Source organism: Suillus discolor (assembly GCF_016758755.1).
Source record: "Suillus discolor strain FC423 chromosome Unknown F5147scaffold_7, whole genome shotgun sequence".
In the NCBI taxonomy this organism is placed as follows: domain Eukaryota; kingdom Fungi; phylum Basidiomycota; class Agaricomycetes; order Boletales; family Suillaceae; genus Suillus; species Suillus discolor.
In genome coordinates this window covers 874,210-891,008 of record NW_024541254.1, presented here as the reverse complement: position 1 = coordinate 891,008, position 16,799 = coordinate 874,210, and the positions used below count along the sequence as shown (strand labels likewise).

Sequence of the window (16,799 nt, the reverse complement as noted above, 5' to 3'; positions counted from 1 at the left end):
CCGAATGACTTGGACTTGGGCCTTCATCAGGCTCACCCATGCTCACATCGCCAGCTACTGCATCGGACTCGGATACTTCAAGTACTTCGACCTCATGCTCTAGATCCATTGTCTGCGGATCTTCTGATGATTCTGTGGGAGAAACAGAAGTTGATATATTGACCATTTTTGCCTTCTTGTAGTGATGGAGTCGCTGGCGATAACTGAGAAGGCGTCCACGTTCTTTGCATTCAAGAGAGCAACGGCAATACTTCATTTTCTTGTTTGGCATTGTGGAAACTAGAACAAGAGTATTAAGTAGGGTTCACTGGCAAGCAGTGTTCGCGAAGGGGCAGCAGTGAAAGCAGCGTGCACTTACAATCAGCGGTGAAACAATTTCAGATCCGGAAATGGTGTCTTATAGTTGTTCTAACAGGTTCAAACGTTTTAGGCAAAACAGTCTCTATTCTGGATATTCATACAGCACATATCGCATGAAGCGTCCATTTGAAATAAGTAAGAGAGGAGAATGCGAGCGCACCATCAGGCACTGAATCCTAATGAAGCTCTCTGATGAGATGGCCCCAGAAGTGCGAACATGATCTACAGAATATGTTGAAGTCACAAGATTAGCAATCGGAAAAGTAGACAAACTGTTGAGACATACATAAGGTCCTGATACTTTCCTCAATCTCCATTTACTTCTCGCTCTTCTTCGGTAGTCCCAAGCATGCATGTGCGCCTCAACAAATTATTTGCTCTCCTTGAGCCACCGTAGGAATTGAATATTGAGGTGGTGTGCTGAGGGCATCGAGGTGCATTGATGTGTACAGAGAATATGCAGTGATGTAAGTTTTGTATGGGGAAGCAGTCATTCTGGCCTTCCAGGACAAGCATGAATGACTTTGATAAAGAAGAAAAACTCACCAAAAATGGAGAAGTGGAGCGCATGAAGATGCGTGCACGTTTAGGTGGCAGGGAAACTAAATTTGAGCCAGAGAAATCAGAAAGAGTCCATTGGACACTAAGAAGTTATTCAGTACTCACGGCACTGACCAAGTAATCACTGAAAAATATTCAGTACTTATGGCACTGACCAGTGAACGCTGAAAATTAGTCAGTGTCACAAGTACTGATAGACGTGACTCTCACGTGAACACTGAAAATAACGGGTTCTTTTTTCAGTAACTACGTCACTGGGATATGTCACTCAGGGTTTCTCACGTTTATTTTCAGGGTATTTACTTCCCACAGTGTATTGAGGGCAAAATGTAAGGCGATAGTACAACATTATAGTCAGAATTGTTGTGCTACAAAATAGCATCACGGAAATGAATAGAGGCAGGAAAGACACGTTCAGACCATTACAAACTACAGCGAGAATCAATGGATATTAAAATATTTGCAATCATCAATGCCATCAGTTCATAAAATCGTTCATCGTTCAAGCGCTCATTGATCACAAATTGATCAATCCCGGCTCGGCTCGTTGTCATGGTGAGAGATGACAGGGAATGACCTGGTATGGACGTTCTGATATGAGGCAGAAGCTGCTGATTGGCATAGATGGACTGCGATGCAAGTCTGCCGGATATTTAATAACAATCATGGATGTTCGTCGGAATTAAATGCGTATAAGAGTAGTTTGAAGTGGAATCTGCATCTGAAAGGACAAATTGGGGTGAACTCGACCCGATAGTGCGCTAGAAGTAGGTCGTTCCCCTGATCCACGCCGCCGTCACTATGCTTATATCACAGACCAGAAGTTTGAGCATGTCGCGCAACGAGGCACAAGTTAGATTGCAAGTGGCCGAGGGCGCTTTCACCGAAAGCCTGGGTCAGCGCTGGTCCCGACTGTGCACGAGGATACGAGTTTACTCGACGAGCAAGCATGCTAGTTCCAAAAGCTTGAGTGCAGGGAACATCGCTTCTACCTCCATGGATGGAATTAGACACCTGAGCGTCTACGACGGGGCCTCCGTGCTGCATAGAAGTATCAAGGACGGCCCGCGCCCTTCCTAGTATACTACCGCGTGTTTCAGGGAGAGACTTGACGGTCCCCAAGATTTGAGGGCGTCTGCCTTTCTTCGTCCGGGAGCCTTCATTGACAACCGTTTCCAGGAAAGTGGCCGACTTTTGACCGACTTCTGTAGCCTTTTGGTCACTCCGTTGAGAAACGTTCTGGTCCGAGGATGATTGAGTCTCTTTGTATATAAGCATGCGAACTGTTTCATCGGAAAGGAACTTCTTTTTTGCGCAGTTTTGGATATGGATCACTTTTTGGCTCGCAGTCTTTGTCGAGGTCCACTTCAAGTTGCAGCTAACGCAGGTTGTGAGAGATGCAAGTTGCGCATCTGAGAAGTCGTTGGAGAAGCGATGGATACTGGGGCGCTTCAGTCTGGCTTTCGGAGCAGAGGTTGATTCTGGAAGTTTGTCTGCTACGACAGTACTACCCCAGCACGACAAACCTCCGAGGTCGGTGATCTTAGGTTTGGATAGGGGCGCTCGGAAAGCAAAGCGAGACAGTGTCAGGCGGGAATCGCCCTCGGAGTCGCTGGACAGCGGCACTTCCAGGGTCGCAATAGGAGGCGGGGTGGGGTATGTAGAAGTGCGGTTCATACCGGACATATTCTGGGTGGTATAGGGCCCGTTCGTTGTATTGGGTACATTGACGCGATTAATATGTTGTTCAGGAGCGATTACTATACCCCTTCAGTAATCAGAGATTTAATAGCTGATCGGTGTAGGCCTCACCAGCAACAAGCGAAGGTCGAGGTGTATCAATCACAAAATGGTCCGCATTTTCAAGTTCCTTGGAAGAAGCCAGCTCTGTCAGTGGACTACAGCTGGAAGCTGAGAGGACATGAGCACCAAGAGTTTTGAAGATACGGTGAAAAAAGGCTCACCGCCACTAAGTTCGTCGATCTGGCTCTGACCACCTACAGTAGCTGATGGACCGGAAGGATCAAGTTCGGTATCAGTTAGCTCAATAACATCTTGCTCTATATCAACCCATGATGGGTCCAGGCGCAAACGTTTCTTCTTCCTTGTTTGCTTCCTCATCTGTTGCCTTTTTTCCTCCCTTTCGGGTTCGGAGTCTTCCACGAGCTCGTTATCATGTAGTAGCTTGCGTTTAGTATTTTCTGGCATGGCGTGGATTGGATCACATGTAATGTTTCATGCAAATAGAGGACGAAGTAAACTGTGCTCGAGACGCGTTATTTGAGTCTGTTTGGTTCTTAATTACTTACTTCCTTAAAACGTGACCTAATTCGGACTTCTAGTGGCACCGCGTTCTTCTTAGGGTCGAGTTATCCGATCCTTTGTCGATAGCAACTTGAAGAAATATGGCCAAACCCTCCAAACTTGAGCACGTCACAAAAGTCGTTGATCCTCAAGAGCTGTATCGAGTCATCACTCAAGCGTCGTCCCAAAATCCTGCCGAAGTCCGCGCGTCGAGTAAACGCGTCGAGGAATTATTGGACTACTTTGGGACTTTCGATGGTTTACATGAGATCGCCGCCACCCGATCAGTACCGCTGCCTGTGAGGAAGCAAAGCATTATTCAATTCAAAAACAAGGCATTGAATCACTGGAGATCACGGAAGTACGTGTTTCGCTTCAATGTATGATCTATTCGCTGACATAAAGCAGACTTTTATCAGACGAGCAACGAGTTAGGATTCGGTCACGGTGTATGACCTTTTTTGATGAGGAAGATGATACGGCAAGTATCGCCACCCGATGTACTTTCGTTTAATTTACGACTGACGTGATAAGATTGTGGAGTGTAATGAAGTAATCGTTGCGAAAATTGCTCGCCAAGATTACCCCACGCACTGGTACTTCTGATGTCATCTCACTGGGTTCGCAGCGTTAATCCCTCGATTAGGCCTTCCCTGCTAGCCGACATCATGGATGTTATTCGCACAAATCTTGAAGTCCTCTGTGGTTCTCCCAACGGCGACCCGCGGTCAACCCTTGCCCTTCGCAGGGGTCTCGGACTTCTCAACAGTGTCCTGAAGGAGTTCAGCGGTGTCAAGCTACTGGCCGGCGTGAAAACAATGGTTCATGCATGTCGCTCTTCATTTCATCACTACTGCAGAGCCTTATTCTCCATTAGATCATCGACCAACTGCATGAAGTGATGTTCGCTTACTACTCCAAACTGTCGTCGATGATTTCCGCACTCGTGCCGCTAGCGCTCAGTGATCAGCGCACCGCTGACAATCTCATCGTGGCTCATTTCATCTATAAGTGTCTCGTAAAAATGGCTCTGTGGCTCTGGCCTAGACTTGCTCAGCCTGAAGGCGGCTTTGCAAAACTCGAGCCTTGGGTTTGTTTTTTCTATGCGAGAATCCACGAGCGTGACTAATCGACTATCAAATATACAGTTCTTGCAACTTTTCCAGAGTTCAACCGGACAATTGAAGATACTGTCTGAACTTCGAATCAACCTCGTCCTTGCCTTGAGAGCAACCCCACCATCAGATCGTCTCACCCTTTTGTCCGTTGACAGACTGACTCGTCATGTCCGCGTTTTTGGGAAATTTTTCCGCAGACTACAGCAACTTAAACCAGATAAATTTGTTCAGCTTCCCACAGGTAACGAAATCGTCCTTTACTATTGGGATAGAGTTGTGCAAGCCACCAATGGTCCGCCAGAGCTAATTCAAGGTCTCTAAGTTTACTTCCATGTTGATGCTGGCTTTGCTCATCGTACCACATAGACGCTCCGACGGCGGTTTTCCCGGTGCGTTTTCTCCTCCAGGCCATGGTCTTGTTCAAGGAAAATCTCTCGAGATGGACGCCGTTTCGCAAAGGTGGCCCAAAAACCGAGACTAGTATTGACTGTCTTTGGGAGTTGTGGTCTTGTGCTGATGAGAGTCGCCCAGCTCTTTCGCAAGAGTTTGTCGAGGATGCCGTCCGGCTTCTCGTGACACGTTTCATCCCCTTGAACCTGGCAGATCTCGAGGGTTGGATGTCTGATCCAGAAGAGTGGGTCAATCTAGAAGACAAAGAAAACGATCAATGGGAGTATGAATTGCGAGTGCGTTCCACATGTAGATCCAACTTGCCACAAGGCTCATCTTTTTAGCCATGCGGTGAACGCGTCTTGATGACTCTGTCATCGCAATACAAGGTTTATGTCACGCCACTACTCGAGACAACCTTCAAGCAGATAATTGGTGAATATATAGTTCGCCTGTTTTTCTATATCGACGAGCCCATTTCCAGCGCAACCAACGGTTGATTCGGCAAGTGTCATACAAAAAGAAGCTCTGTACTGTGCTATCGGACGTTGTGCGACTCACCTACAAGAGGTAATTCCTTTCAGCCAATGGTTGCAACATAACCTCCTCGCAGAAGCAAGGGAGACGAACCAATAGCAAGTCTACTTTGTCTTTCTACATCACAATTACATTCACTCATATAGCACCACAGCTATCCGATCATTAAGCGCCGTATAGCATGGCTTATTGGAAAATGGATTAGCGACATGTGTTCACCAGCCAACGATCCTCATGTTTGGGACATCCTGCTCCACTTGCTGCGAGACAGAGGTCAAGGCACGGATTCTGTTGTTCGTTTGACTGCCGCCACAGCCTTGCGGGAGTGTGTCGATGTAAGATTTTTTTTACATATTCACGATCCTATGTTCACATTCTATATAGACTGTCCATTTTGACATCGATGTCTTCGCACCTTACTTGCCTACTGCGGTTACTGAACTCCTAAAGCTTATGGGTGAAGCGGACACAATGGAAGCGAAACAGCGTCTAGCCAAGAGTCTCAACGTGGTGATCGAACGCGCGGGTCCTCGAGTAAGTTTTCCGTGCAACGCTGTAGCACATTCATTATGCGCATTTTTTTAGATTATACCACATGCACAAGTGATTTCAGAAGGCATCCCTCAGTTGTGTAAGTCTCTATTACCACTTCCTTAGCCACGCAGTTTGTTCAACATAGTTTAGGGACTGCTGCGGGCGAGGAGTGGTTATTCAAAGCTCAACTCTTGGTTCTCGTGACAAGTCTGGTCTCGGTGAGTTTTTGACATTACAATACCAGTCATACTCATGCACTACAGGCGATGAAGGAGCAGTCGTCTTTAAACAGTCTTATTGTCCCCCTTGTCCAAGAAGGTCTTTCTCAAGGCGTAAGGCTTCCATTTGTGCTTGACGTGCTATATGCTAATGCGAGCAAAGGTTGCTATCAACCTCGATGAAGATGCGCTTAATCTCTGGCTTGCCGCCGTTCGCAACTCATCATCGTTGGGCTATGCTGGTGGACCCGGTCTCATCGACCTGGTCCCTCTAGCAGTCTCCCTGTTGTCAGACAATCTAGACCTGCTTGGCAAAATAGTGTCTATAGTCGAGTCGTGTTTGTTTGTCGACGCCCCTGCCGTCTTGCAGGTACTTTCTTTATCACTCACCTAAGGGCGCCGCTAAGTGTTTAGAGCTTTGCCCAACCGCTAATGAATGCTTTTGTAAAGGCACTTACAGGCCAGGCCATAATGACCAATCAGAAAGACATACTGGTTTGTCTCCAGTTCCTAACTCAGCTGGCGCCCGCTACGCTTTGGGGCCAAGCCATGCATTTTGCTGGTTTGTTTAGTCACGTTGTTGAACTTTTGAATCACGACGAGGTGAGTTGTCTGTACTGATTGAATACAATGTGCATGTGCTCACAATTCACAGAGCTCCCCGAGTCTGCTCACCGAATGCATATATCTGCTCGCAAGGATTGCCCTAGCAGACAGACAGATGTTTTTGCAGCTTGTATCAGCAACAGCGGAGACTATGAATCTCTCTGAAGCTAAAGTCTGGGAAGCAGTGCTGGACCATTGGTGGCGGCAGGTTTGTCTTGTGTTATCGCGAAGCGCTAAGCCCGTTCACATGTTTTGCTGACATGGCAGTTCGACCATATGTCGGAGCCTCGCCATCGCAAACTAGCTGCCCTTGGCATTGCGTCTCTTGTATCAACCGGTCGTCCTGAAGTGCTTGATCGCTTACCGAACGAGATCTTCAACCTCTGGACAGACGTGTTCTTTGAGGTCAAAGAGAGCAGGAGCTTGGCTGAAAATGAGGATGCCAGGTACGTTTGTAATGGTGAATGTTGTCAATGCATCCTGATGCTCTAACATACTAATTACAGCCCCTTGACACTCCACTGGGACCTTGATCAAGTGCCGCAGTCGTACTATGCAGGTTCTGAAACCACCGTCGAGTTTGATCGTCGAAAAACGGTCGGTAATTTCGAAGTTTTCGTTGTTTTTCGCTCACCCCACACGTACCCGGCAGTTCCTAGACAACGATCCTGTTCGCATCACGCAGCTCACCAATTATGTGGCTGCAGCATTACAGGAAGCTGAGCGCAACTGTGGGGGCATTCATATCTTCAATCAGTTTATAAACAAGACAGATCCCACTTTGCTCAAACAACTCCAGAATGAACTTCAGACGTAGGAATGAAGGAACGAGAGGGGGCTTCATATCATATTTTATTCTCCTCACATCCCTAGTTGTACAATCTTACTAGATACTTCATGTTTGTGCGTCGCTGTAATTAATATCGTGGTTCTTAATTGAGATCACAGTATTTTGCAGGTGTATTTATGCATCTAGTAATAATGTAGTAGGAGTCTGTTTATCGTGACCGAAGTGTGACGGCAATTGGTTTTGGTCTTTCCATCGCTGTCGGGACACGAATGTTGATGAGGGAGTGCGGACTACTTGATACATCGCTGGTAGTATTCTCCAAGGTTGGTCCGAGAGTCCGCCAGTCTGCAAGAGATGAGGAGTTCGGAAGTTTACGGGAGCAAGTACAGCCAGGAAGACAGTGTTCCTTTGATACAGGGGATGTCGGTCGGTTTTGACGGGTAACCAAGGAAAAGGGTCGAGTTAGAGACGAAAAGGCGTATGAAACGATGATATGCAGTGGGAACGGAGACGGACTCGAATCAATGTCACGAGACCAAACATCCTGATCATGCAAAACCTGAGTAAGAAGGGCGAGGAGAATGATGGTTGTCACGTATATGACAACTGCAGTCATGTTAAGCGCACGGCCCCCACGCAATCAAAGGACATCGACATACCCAGAGCTGCGTTGAGCCATATAAGTGTTGCGAGGCACAAGTAGGCGGTATGCGCAGTAGGCACATTTGCGACATTGAGATTGACGGAGAAGATACCTAGTACTGTGAAAAAATAAATACTTGGTCTCCTCTCGTATAAAATGACCTACATATTTCGAAAGGTAACAAGGCAAACGTCCATGTGGCTTCTACTGAAACGAGCTGCGGTTTATGTACCACCTTGGTGAATATTCTGCATGATTTGGACAAGCTCTGATGTGCAAAGACTGATAACGGAATGAGCTTACGTCCATATCGAGCCGATGAATGCGCCTGTCGGGATGACGATCACAGCACCGATGTTCTTCGACTTGGAGTAGCCGGCTCCCCAGAGAAAGAGGGAGAGCGCAAGGCATATGAGAGAAAGCATCCCAATCAATCCTGAAAAACAAATGGGTCAAAATTGATGTCCAGTTATGTCTGGAGTAGAAAGCGACCCATCGAGAACCTTCGGGCAGTCCTAAAGCTGATAGCCATCGATTCGTGCCCAAACTCTGACTTTAAGAGGAAGAAAGGAAGTGCAGACTGGTACAGACCCAGAAAATATAATGACAGACCTGGCATGATTATTCGAAACCTGTCTAGTGGTCTAGTGTATCAGACATGACTTTGAGTCAGACCGGTTGAAATCTAAACGTAAAGGGTCACCACACAGACACATTGAATTGCATCTGTCTAATCTATGGTCCAAGTCTAAACAAGTCCCATGATCTTCACCACTAGCCGACTTCGCTCTAAATCTCGACGACCTCGAGCTCAAGCCATTCTAGATTCAAAAATCAGCATGTAAAGCTTTCTTCACAAGAGGATAAACCTACGACTTCTTGAGTTGTCTTAGCAAATAGATTCTGTCCTTATTATCCATATCTCGTCTGAACTGCAGGAACCGAACCTTCTGTCCAATACAACCTCAGCGTAAGGCAGGGGTGTTGTTACGTCCTCCCCTCACTCACCGATTTTTGTTGTAGATGGCTCTTTCATCAGGTCCTAGACCATGCCTGCAGTTGATAGCTAACGGATCGAAGTCCAGCATTTATAGCCTACGCCCCGGGGACATTATATCCGCTGCACTAAACAAAACTCGATTCCCACTAACGCCAAGAACCCATGGATATTGGTCATAGAAAACACGGCATTTCCATGGTATTGCGGAACCTTCACAGACGTCAAGGTAGAAGAAAATCCTAGTAGAAATGAAGATGCAGATAATATGTGAGAATGGATATTAGTCGATGGTGAGGGTCTAACGTCCGCATTGTTTGTTGGGCCTGCATCTGTGGTTGTGAGCTATGTTCAATGTCGTCCACTGAAAGGATGCACCTTCTCTTCATCATCGGTGACACATGCAACAACAAATGCATCAGTAATTGTAGTGCTTGGGACATATCCTCGATTGAGTAGATCTTCAAGCTATAGCTGGCAATCAGTAATCTATCACAGCCGAGAAAACAAAAGTCTATTGAGTCACCAAGCACTGAGAACGCTCTAAATCGAGTGTCAACTGTCAGGCCATAGGCAACTATATCTGATCAAAGGCTCACAATGGACGTTGTTGAGTATCACCAGTCCCATATCTGCAACCACCATATGGTCCGGTCGCGTGTAAAGCTGCCCGCATCATCAAACCTGAGCGTGCACCAAAGAGTGATACGCCTCTCCAAACCCTTGAGCTTCCCACTGTTTGGTTCAAGGCAGATGTTCTCGCACTGGGGTGGCCCCGACACGGACAGTGTTCGTCCAGCAGCCTGGGGGTGGGCACCGCCTCCATCCAGGGCTCCAAGTTCAATAAAGAACTTCACGTCGCCCGGTTGGAAAATACCTTTAGTAATGGCATACACGATGATGATCAGATTTTGCGCTGGGTTCATGAGCACATCGATACTGTCTGTATTTGGAACTAAACACAGTGATTGCGGAGATAAATCACGCCCAATTGTTTGCTATAAGGGCTTTGGTAGCATCGGAAAGATTTTGGCTGAATCTTCATCTCGATTGTAGAGGCAGAGATGCTCGTCGGCGAGGAATAGTCTTCCGTCATAGTGCCATATTAGTCTGGTATAGATACGGGTTCCACAGGATCATTAATGCCAAGATTAAACCATGCACTGATTCTACTCCCCTCAAGAGTTGTAGACGCTTGGAAACAGGAGTGTGATTGTTGAGATCCGAATTGAGGCTAGGGAGCAGTCACTGACCACCGAGTTCAATGATATACTGAAGCTCCGATGACGTCTGGACGTCTGGTGAAGTGCCTTGCATACCTGCAAGACAATATGATAGTCAGTACACAAACAAGGACAACGATAGAATCTACATTGATGAGTAAATCGTAGCTCCCAGATGCGCAACTTCGAATGTCTTGCCAGGGAAGGAAGCTTACAATGTGCGACCGGATTCAGAGTTCTTCAGTAGCAAGAGAGAAAAATTATGCTTTGTGGTTCATTCCCCTCTCATTTGCTGCTAGGTCCACGTACTAATACAGCGTCATCTCCTGTAGGCAGACTGAATAGAAGGAACAGGTTCGTTCCGTCTAGATGATATTATCCCTGCCAGGCAAGGCTCCAGTTCAAGTTATACTAAGTAGTAAGCAAACTCCGAGTCAATTCCGCTTAATACTTGTGGCAGTGCAATGCATATGCTATTAGGTAGTTAATCGCTTCTAAATTGATACAGATTCCTTCACACGACTGCAGACACTCCGTTCCGTGACTTATTTGCTTCAGGTGAAGCGGTACTATGACTCAAGACACCAGGTCTGCGTCTGAGGTTGGACAACGAAGTCTGTTCTGTGAGTACTTGTGGCTTCTGGCCGCTGGAAGCAGGTTGACGAGTGAATGCAGACCATGGCCAAGCGAAGGATTTTGTCGACCTGCATGAACAGGTTGAGGTACGCATGTTGCCTACTATAACGCCACTTACTCTTCAAGTTGTTCAACCCTCCAGACGAGCGTAAATCTTCTGGATTCTCTGGAATCATTTCTGTCTACATTTCAAAAGGACCTTTCTTCTGTATCCGGCCAGATATCAGAGCTACAGGAAAGGAGCAAAGACATTGACAACAGGCTGAAGAGTCGACGTGTAGGTTCATAACTGAATTGGACAGGATGGTGGTCTGATGCCGTGACTCCAGAGAATAGAGAAGCCGCTCTCAAGTCTTCTGTCAGACCTTGCTATACCTCCGTCACTTGCAGTTACTATCTTAGACACAGATGTTGGGGAGCCTTGGATAGCAACTATCACTGACCTTGAACGACGATTAGATATTCTGAAGGTTCGGTCTCGTGTCAAAGCCGCCAGGGATCTTGGAGACGTTGCAGAAGGGCTTCGCATAGTAGTGCGTGGATTTATTATTGTCCATTTCTCATTACTCCAATCCCTAATCAAGGCAGCTACGAAATTACGAACTTTCTTTCTCGCATTGCTACAACCAATACGAACAAGTGTCACGACGAACATGCAAGTTATGCAGACTTCAATCTTTGTGAAGTATAGAGCATTATATGTATTCCTTCAACGGCAGGCGCCGAACGTTGCCAGCGAGGTTCAAAAGGCTTACACTAGTACAGCCCGCACATACTACGAGACTGGTTTTCGTCGTTATGTTCGCAGCTTAGGATGGATCAAGGTGTTTATGTTATTTATGTCTGGATGCAGTCACTAACCAGAGCGTCAGACAAGGACCCCGGAGAAACCTGAGTCCATCATTTCAGGAAACGGAGACAACGGTGGACCATACCTAGATCAAGATCGTCTTGCGTACGCAAAAATGGATGGACCCAGCGTCATCCTCGCCTATATGGCAGATGACAAGACTCACGTGAGTCCTATGCGGTCGCATTATGATATCATGCCTATTTTGAGGCAATCTACGTAGGAAGAACCTATCGAAGCCATTCTCAGGTCCCTTTTTCTGGTGCTGATGGATAATGCCACCGCAGAATATGCGTTTATCGCTGCCTTCTTCCGCTCTGAGTCCTTTGCGCCCCCTTCTGCAATGGAAACTAACAGCGCCATATTTTCACCCACTGCCACGCTTTTGTCGCCTGATATTGGCTTTGACGATAGGAGGTCCAACGCTGGTTCTGAAATTGGTACGCACGTCTCAAGACCCTTCAGCGGTAATGGCCACGAACCTCGTGATGTGACAGCACGACCCGGCTTCATGGATAAGACTGAGCGTGCGCCGTTAGATGCCATCTGGAAACAAATCCTAGATCCTGTTCTAGAATATTGCAAGGTACGGCATTTTATGTCCCCTTCGTATTTCCGAGGAGCCAAAAATACACAGACTTTCGTGACCACCGTTCTTGAACCCATGCCGCCCGCCGTGCCATTACTCACGATGATCCGACTCACGGAGGCTGTAATTACTGAAGTGCAGAAGAGGGACTGCCCGCCCCTGGAAAACTTTTTGTTTACCATGCGGTTGCAGCTGTGGCCCGCGTTCCAGAAAATCATGTCGGAACATTGTGATTCTTTGAAGAAGCTTGCGGAAGGTAGAATCACCAGCTACTTCAGCAGAGCTACTTCAACAACGGATGCGTCTGTTGCAAATGTAGGTTTCCCTGATGCGGTCATCTGCCAGGCTAATTTTACACACCGCAGATTTGCAACAGATACGTTGTAATGTTTAATTCCTTCGTCATTCTGACTGATCAGGAAGAAGAGACCATGATTTTTTCCAAGTGATCACTTAGTTCTCCTTTCTCTTCAATTGTGCTCAGTGTTTGTATAGCCTCCTTCGTCTCCAACAGGAGCTCACGAAATTGATCGCTTGCCACACGGAGAACATCAACGACGACGTTGCTAAAGCTACCAAACAGTCGGCAATGTATGAGGTTCTTTTGCAGGGACTAAACGTACGTTGTTGTTTCTCGGCCCGTTCAAAGTCATTTTCTGAGAATCTTTTCTTATCCAGAAAGGGACTCATTTGAGCACACACCCCAAATCTCAGAAGGAGATAGCTTACTGGGCGGAGAAAGAAGAAGAGGCTCGACGCCGAATAGTGTCCATTGCTCAAAGTAGACGAATTGGTAAGAGATAACGTCGAACGATCCTAATTAAAGTCCATTTTTGTGGGATCCGATGGATAAGTAACATGTGATCAAATACGATGCGACAGATCATGATGCAGACGAATCAGAAGAAAATGCAACCGGAAACTGACGAGAAAGGAATGGTGGTGCCTCAAACTGATAGCATAGAAGATCAAGCAGGTGATCTGGTGTAGCACATGATCAGTCTACAGGCACGTACGTGCAAATTTGGTTTGGACACTCACTGGAAGGAAGCCTTCAACAAGCTACTTCCGTTCTGTTTCCCAATCCCCAACCTATTCAAAACATCTCTTACTTCACCCGCACTACTTGTGACAGCACGCTTCTTGGGTCTAGACCGACTTCGCGTTAACCCAAGTGGGCTGGAGCGAAGATCAAGAGAAGGCGAGCATTCGAGGGTAGAGACAGAAGGTCGTCTGACAAGAGCTGGGTTGGATGCTCCTGCACGTCCTTCAAGCGCATCGCGTAAATCAGTCACACCTACCCCACGGACCGACCGTGTCAGACTTTGTAACGAGAGGTTCTCGATAGCCATAAGAGCAGGTGATAACTTTAATAACGGTGAACCACTTTCCATCATTCTGTGGTTGCTCGGTCTATCCGCTGCTAGGGTTTCAGATAAGCAAGTAATCCACAACAAAGAGTTCCCCTTACAGTCTCTGAGAGCCGTATCTACCGTCCATTTTGCCGAACATCGGCGAAGTAGCCCTTGACGGTCAAGCCCTGTTGCATCTTGAACAGACTTAGAAGACACTAATATCGCCAGTGCCTCCTCGGCATTGACATTTGACCATAGTCCCACTGCTCCTTCTGCCTCTATAGGAGGGAACCTAACTTCTGTCTGTGCTGGTCGTAGGACTCCAGGAATAAACTCTGGGAGAGAGGGCAGGGTTGGTGCCGCTTCCATTGTCGACAAAGCCTGGTCTCGTTGATCAATAATCTCTGCGAGAAGAGGAAAGAGAATTTAGAGCAACTGACCTTTTCAGCGAGGGCCACCAATTCTGTGCATTCCCAGACGCGACCGAGCACAAGCCAAACGCGAGCAAGCAACTCATGTATCACCTTCACTCGCTGCTTAAAAGCCTCATTCGTCCCGTCTTCAACTTCGGTGGTTCCATGGAGCGCCATGAGCATCGGGAGACCAACAAGAAGGCCGCGGGTCGGAACTTCCTCATGGATAGCAGACAGTACATACAAGATCAGTGCATAGTCTGACAGGGACGCCGAAGCAGCTGCCGAGACTTTCTCAGGTACGCTCTCCAACAAGCGTTGTGCATTCGAACTTTTACGTATCCGGGCGAGAAGCCCTGGTGACCTCCGGGCAGGGGAAGAGCCTTGCGGGTCAGTGCTATGTCCATTGACGGGGCCTGACTCATTCTGAGGAGCAGGGGCTGTGACTCCGATAGAAGGGATGTCACCACTTGCGGAGTAGGCGGGCGAAGGAGTTGAGTGGAATGAAATGCCAAGAGATGAAGTTGTCGCCAGTATGAAAAGATAAGCATGCGTAGCATGGAGCGATCGTGTCGCCGAGTCGCCGTACGATAGAATGCCGATGTTGTTTGCTTGGTGCGTCGGGCTACCTTCAATGAGAGGGCGAAAACGTCTGACGCCGTTTTCATCTGTCATGTCTCCACGTTTTGGAATCTCTTTGCGCAAGTAATCAACAAGAGTATGGGCGTAATCGCTCCGTACCGAGTAGTCTCCATCGCAGAGAAGACTCAGGGTCTCGTGCCATACTTCTCCAGATACCCTTGTCCGCCGGGAAAGGTGAGAGGGAGGTCTTTGCGAAGGATCGTTATTCTGTGGAATGGAAGACGAGGGAATATTTTGGGGGGTATGTTTATCATCCGATACCACTTGTGAGCCATCAGCAGCACGCATGAGACCTAGAAGACCTGCAAGGAGACACCTGATAGCCTGACTTCGTCTGCGGTCACCAGGTTCTTTGTCGCGACCAGTAACCCCTTGCATCTCAACGGTTACAAGGCGGCTGACAAGTTCGCTAGCAAGGTCTTGAATCTGGTCAGAATAGTAGATGTGGGCGCCCAAAGAGGATATGCATTCCACGAGCGACGATAGGAGGGCATCCTGAGGATCAATCGATATACGCCGTAGGACCAAAGTGATAAGGTTTGAGATGATATCTGATGTGGACAAATTAACGAGAGGTACGGGGGACGTGAAGACCGCGGGGACCATAGTAGCTAAGGCTTTATGTTGGGCTGTGCATATCGAGGAGTCCTGAATCAAAAGGAGCTGTTCGACCAATCGAGTAGGCACTGCATAGCGATACTGGTACTGGGCCCATTCACACGCCTTTTGAGCTAGCCATCGACTTTGGTCAAGTTTCTCCCAAACTTTAAGATCGCTTAGGCCTTCAAATGTAGCCAGCATCAAGAGCCCCATTTGAGCGCCATCAGAGTGTTGTATCATGTGTTGTAGTGCTCTTAACGATGTATTTAGAACATCGAAGGAAGATGGACCACTCTCCCCGTCCACGTGTGCATGAATGGAGGCAGCACGCCTTTCAATGACAGGTCGAGAACGAAATTCTGCAAGATATATTGAAGTAGCGTTGCTTTTGATAGCCTCCGCACTTAACTCATAATAAGATGAGTGTTCTCCCCGTATACAGAACGACGACTTACCACTCGTCGAGGATAGACAACTCCGCATTCATGACATGGAAAAGCAGTGCGCGTGATATGATTGATACTTGAGGCTTGTACTGGTTGGAAGGGCAATAAAGGGCTTCTGAATTCACAGCGCCTGTGAGAGCAGCCAATCCGACTAGACGAGTCCTGAGCAGGTCAATAATGACTCGTCGGAAACGGGGAAGCAGAAGACTCACCTGTTCCTTAGCTCGTGATCAACCGACTTGACATCGGCGGTGGATAGTTGGGCAAATCGCCGTAAGACAGCGAGGTAATCTCGGGCCAAGTTAGAATCGGCTTCAATGACATGACCGTCGGTGAAAGTGCACCACGCAGTAAACTGTAATCTGAGTGAGTTTTGCTTGAACAGAACGGGCAGGTCTAGCACTAACCACGCTGGCTGCTCGCGCTACTACTTCGAGGTCAGAAGAGAGGGAATCCAACGTGACCTTAAGGCATGCGACCAAAGCTGGGGATAGTAGCGATATATCACGTCGACATTCTACCGCCAACGCGCGCAAGACAGAAAGTGTGATAAGTAAGGATCTGGTTGAGAATTATAAAGATCTGCAAGAAACTTTTGAGGCTTCCTAGGACGTACGCTCTAGCTCGAGCATTTCCATACTGAGCCTTGTGACACCCTGCCTTGACACGTTTTTCCAGCTCACCCCCGAGCTTGTTTATTTTTCCTGGGCGATTAGCAGCATAGTATGTGAGCTTGGAGAGCTCCTGCGCATTCGGACGATATTCAGGACCAGAAGAAGCCAATACTGATGAAGAAGGATAGCATGCAGCAATTAAGGACACGTGATTTGGGGTGAAGAGGTGCATCTGAGTAAAAGTAAGTCCTGCAAAGAGAGCCGCTCAATGATTGGAAGAAGAGTCGGGTGATTAATTAGATAGGCATAAGTTGAGGATTGGTTGAGGAAGGTACATCATCGAAGGTGCTAGACGCCAAGGTAGACGTTGAAA

General features: G+C 47.5%; 6 protein-coding genes across 6 annotated transcripts; 2 read left to right on the top strand and 4 right to left on the bottom strand.

Annotated features, from left to right (window-relative positions):
* Window positions 1-1,235: 1,235 nt before the first annotated feature.
* On the bottom strand, window positions 1,236-3,190 carry F5147DRAFT_675777 (uncharacterized protein). Its single transcript, XM_041435950.1, has 4 exons — window positions 2,886-3,190; window positions 2,734-2,832; window positions 1,738-2,681; window positions 1,236-1,688 (listed from the first exon to the last, which is right to left on the bottom strand). Exons 1-4 carry the CDS (start codon window positions 3,127-3,129, stop codon window positions 1,683-1,685), a joined length of 1,293 nt encoding a protein of 430 aa, XP_041297424.1. The 5' UTR covers window positions 3,130-3,190; the 3' UTR covers window positions 1,236-1,682.
* Window positions 3,191-3,277: 87 nt separating this feature from the next.
* On the top strand, window positions 3,278-7,693 carry F5147DRAFT_675770 (ARM repeat-containing protein). Its single transcript, XM_041435949.1, has 21 exons — window positions 3,278-3,586; window positions 3,634-3,706; window positions 3,760-3,821; window positions 3,872-4,052; window positions 4,103-4,315; window positions 4,374-4,656; window positions 4,710-4,823; window positions 4,875-5,029; window positions 5,078-5,168; window positions 5,218-5,368; window positions 5,425-5,605; window positions 5,655-5,804; window positions 5,856-5,901; window positions 5,955-6,022; window positions 6,068-6,136; window positions 6,186-6,392; window positions 6,437-6,625; window positions 6,678-6,836; window positions 6,896-7,074; window positions 7,135-7,225; window positions 7,281-7,693. The coding sequence occupies exons 1-21, from the start codon at window positions 3,327-3,329 to the stop codon at window positions 7,443-7,445; spliced, it is 3,087 nt and encodes a 1,028-aa protein (XP_041297423.1). The 5' UTR covers window positions 3,278-3,326; the 3' UTR covers window positions 7,446-7,693.
* Window positions 7,627-8,680, bottom strand: F5147DRAFT_769431 (uncharacterized protein; the record flags this gene model as incomplete). Its single annotated transcript, XM_041441044.1, has 5 exons — window positions 7,627-8,024; window positions 8,078-8,179; window positions 8,227-8,309; window positions 8,365-8,497; window positions 8,554-8,680. The coding sequence occupies 5 exons, from the start codon at window positions 8,678-8,680 to the stop codon at window positions 7,627-7,629; spliced, it is 843 nt and encodes a 280-aa protein (XP_041297422.1).
* A 995-nt stretch (window positions 8,681-9,675) lies between these two features.
* On the bottom strand, window positions 9,676-10,154 carry F5147DRAFT_649417 (uncharacterized protein; the record flags this gene model as incomplete). The annotated part of the gene is made up of 2 exons (XM_041433340.1): window positions 9,676-10,001; window positions 10,022-10,154. The coding sequence occupies 2 exons, from the start codon at window positions 10,152-10,154 to the stop codon at window positions 9,676-9,678; spliced, it is 459 nt and encodes a 152-aa protein (XP_041297421.1).
* Window positions 10,155-10,789: 635 nt separating this feature from the next.
* Window positions 10,790-13,337, top strand: F5147DRAFT_388311 (Vps52-domain-containing protein). Its single transcript, XM_041429548.1, has 11 exons — window positions 10,790-10,904; window positions 10,957-11,003; window positions 11,060-11,194; window positions 11,247-11,450; window positions 11,502-11,741; window positions 11,790-11,933; window positions 11,991-12,353; window positions 12,405-12,671; window positions 12,722-12,801; window positions 12,852-12,975; window positions 13,035-13,337. The coding sequence occupies exons 1-11, from the start codon at window positions 10,853-10,855 to the stop codon at window positions 13,158-13,160; spliced, it is 1,782 nt and encodes a 593-aa protein (XP_041297420.1). The 5' UTR covers window positions 10,790-10,852; the 3' UTR covers window positions 13,161-13,337.
* F5147DRAFT_388320 (uncharacterized protein) lies at window positions 13,035-16,761 on the bottom strand. The gene is made up of 8 exons (XM_041429549.1): window positions 16,429-16,761; window positions 16,220-16,373; window positions 16,025-16,167; window positions 15,822-15,974; window positions 14,152-15,769; window positions 13,828-14,092; window positions 13,398-13,779; window positions 13,035-13,337 (listed from the first exon to the last, which is right to left on the bottom strand). Exons 1-8 carry the CDS (start codon window positions 16,656-16,658, stop codon window positions 13,325-13,327), a joined length of 2,958 nt encoding a protein of 985 aa, XP_041297419.1. The 5' UTR covers window positions 16,659-16,761; the 3' UTR covers window positions 13,035-13,324.
* Between the last annotated feature and the right edge of the window lie 38 nt (window positions 16,762-16,799).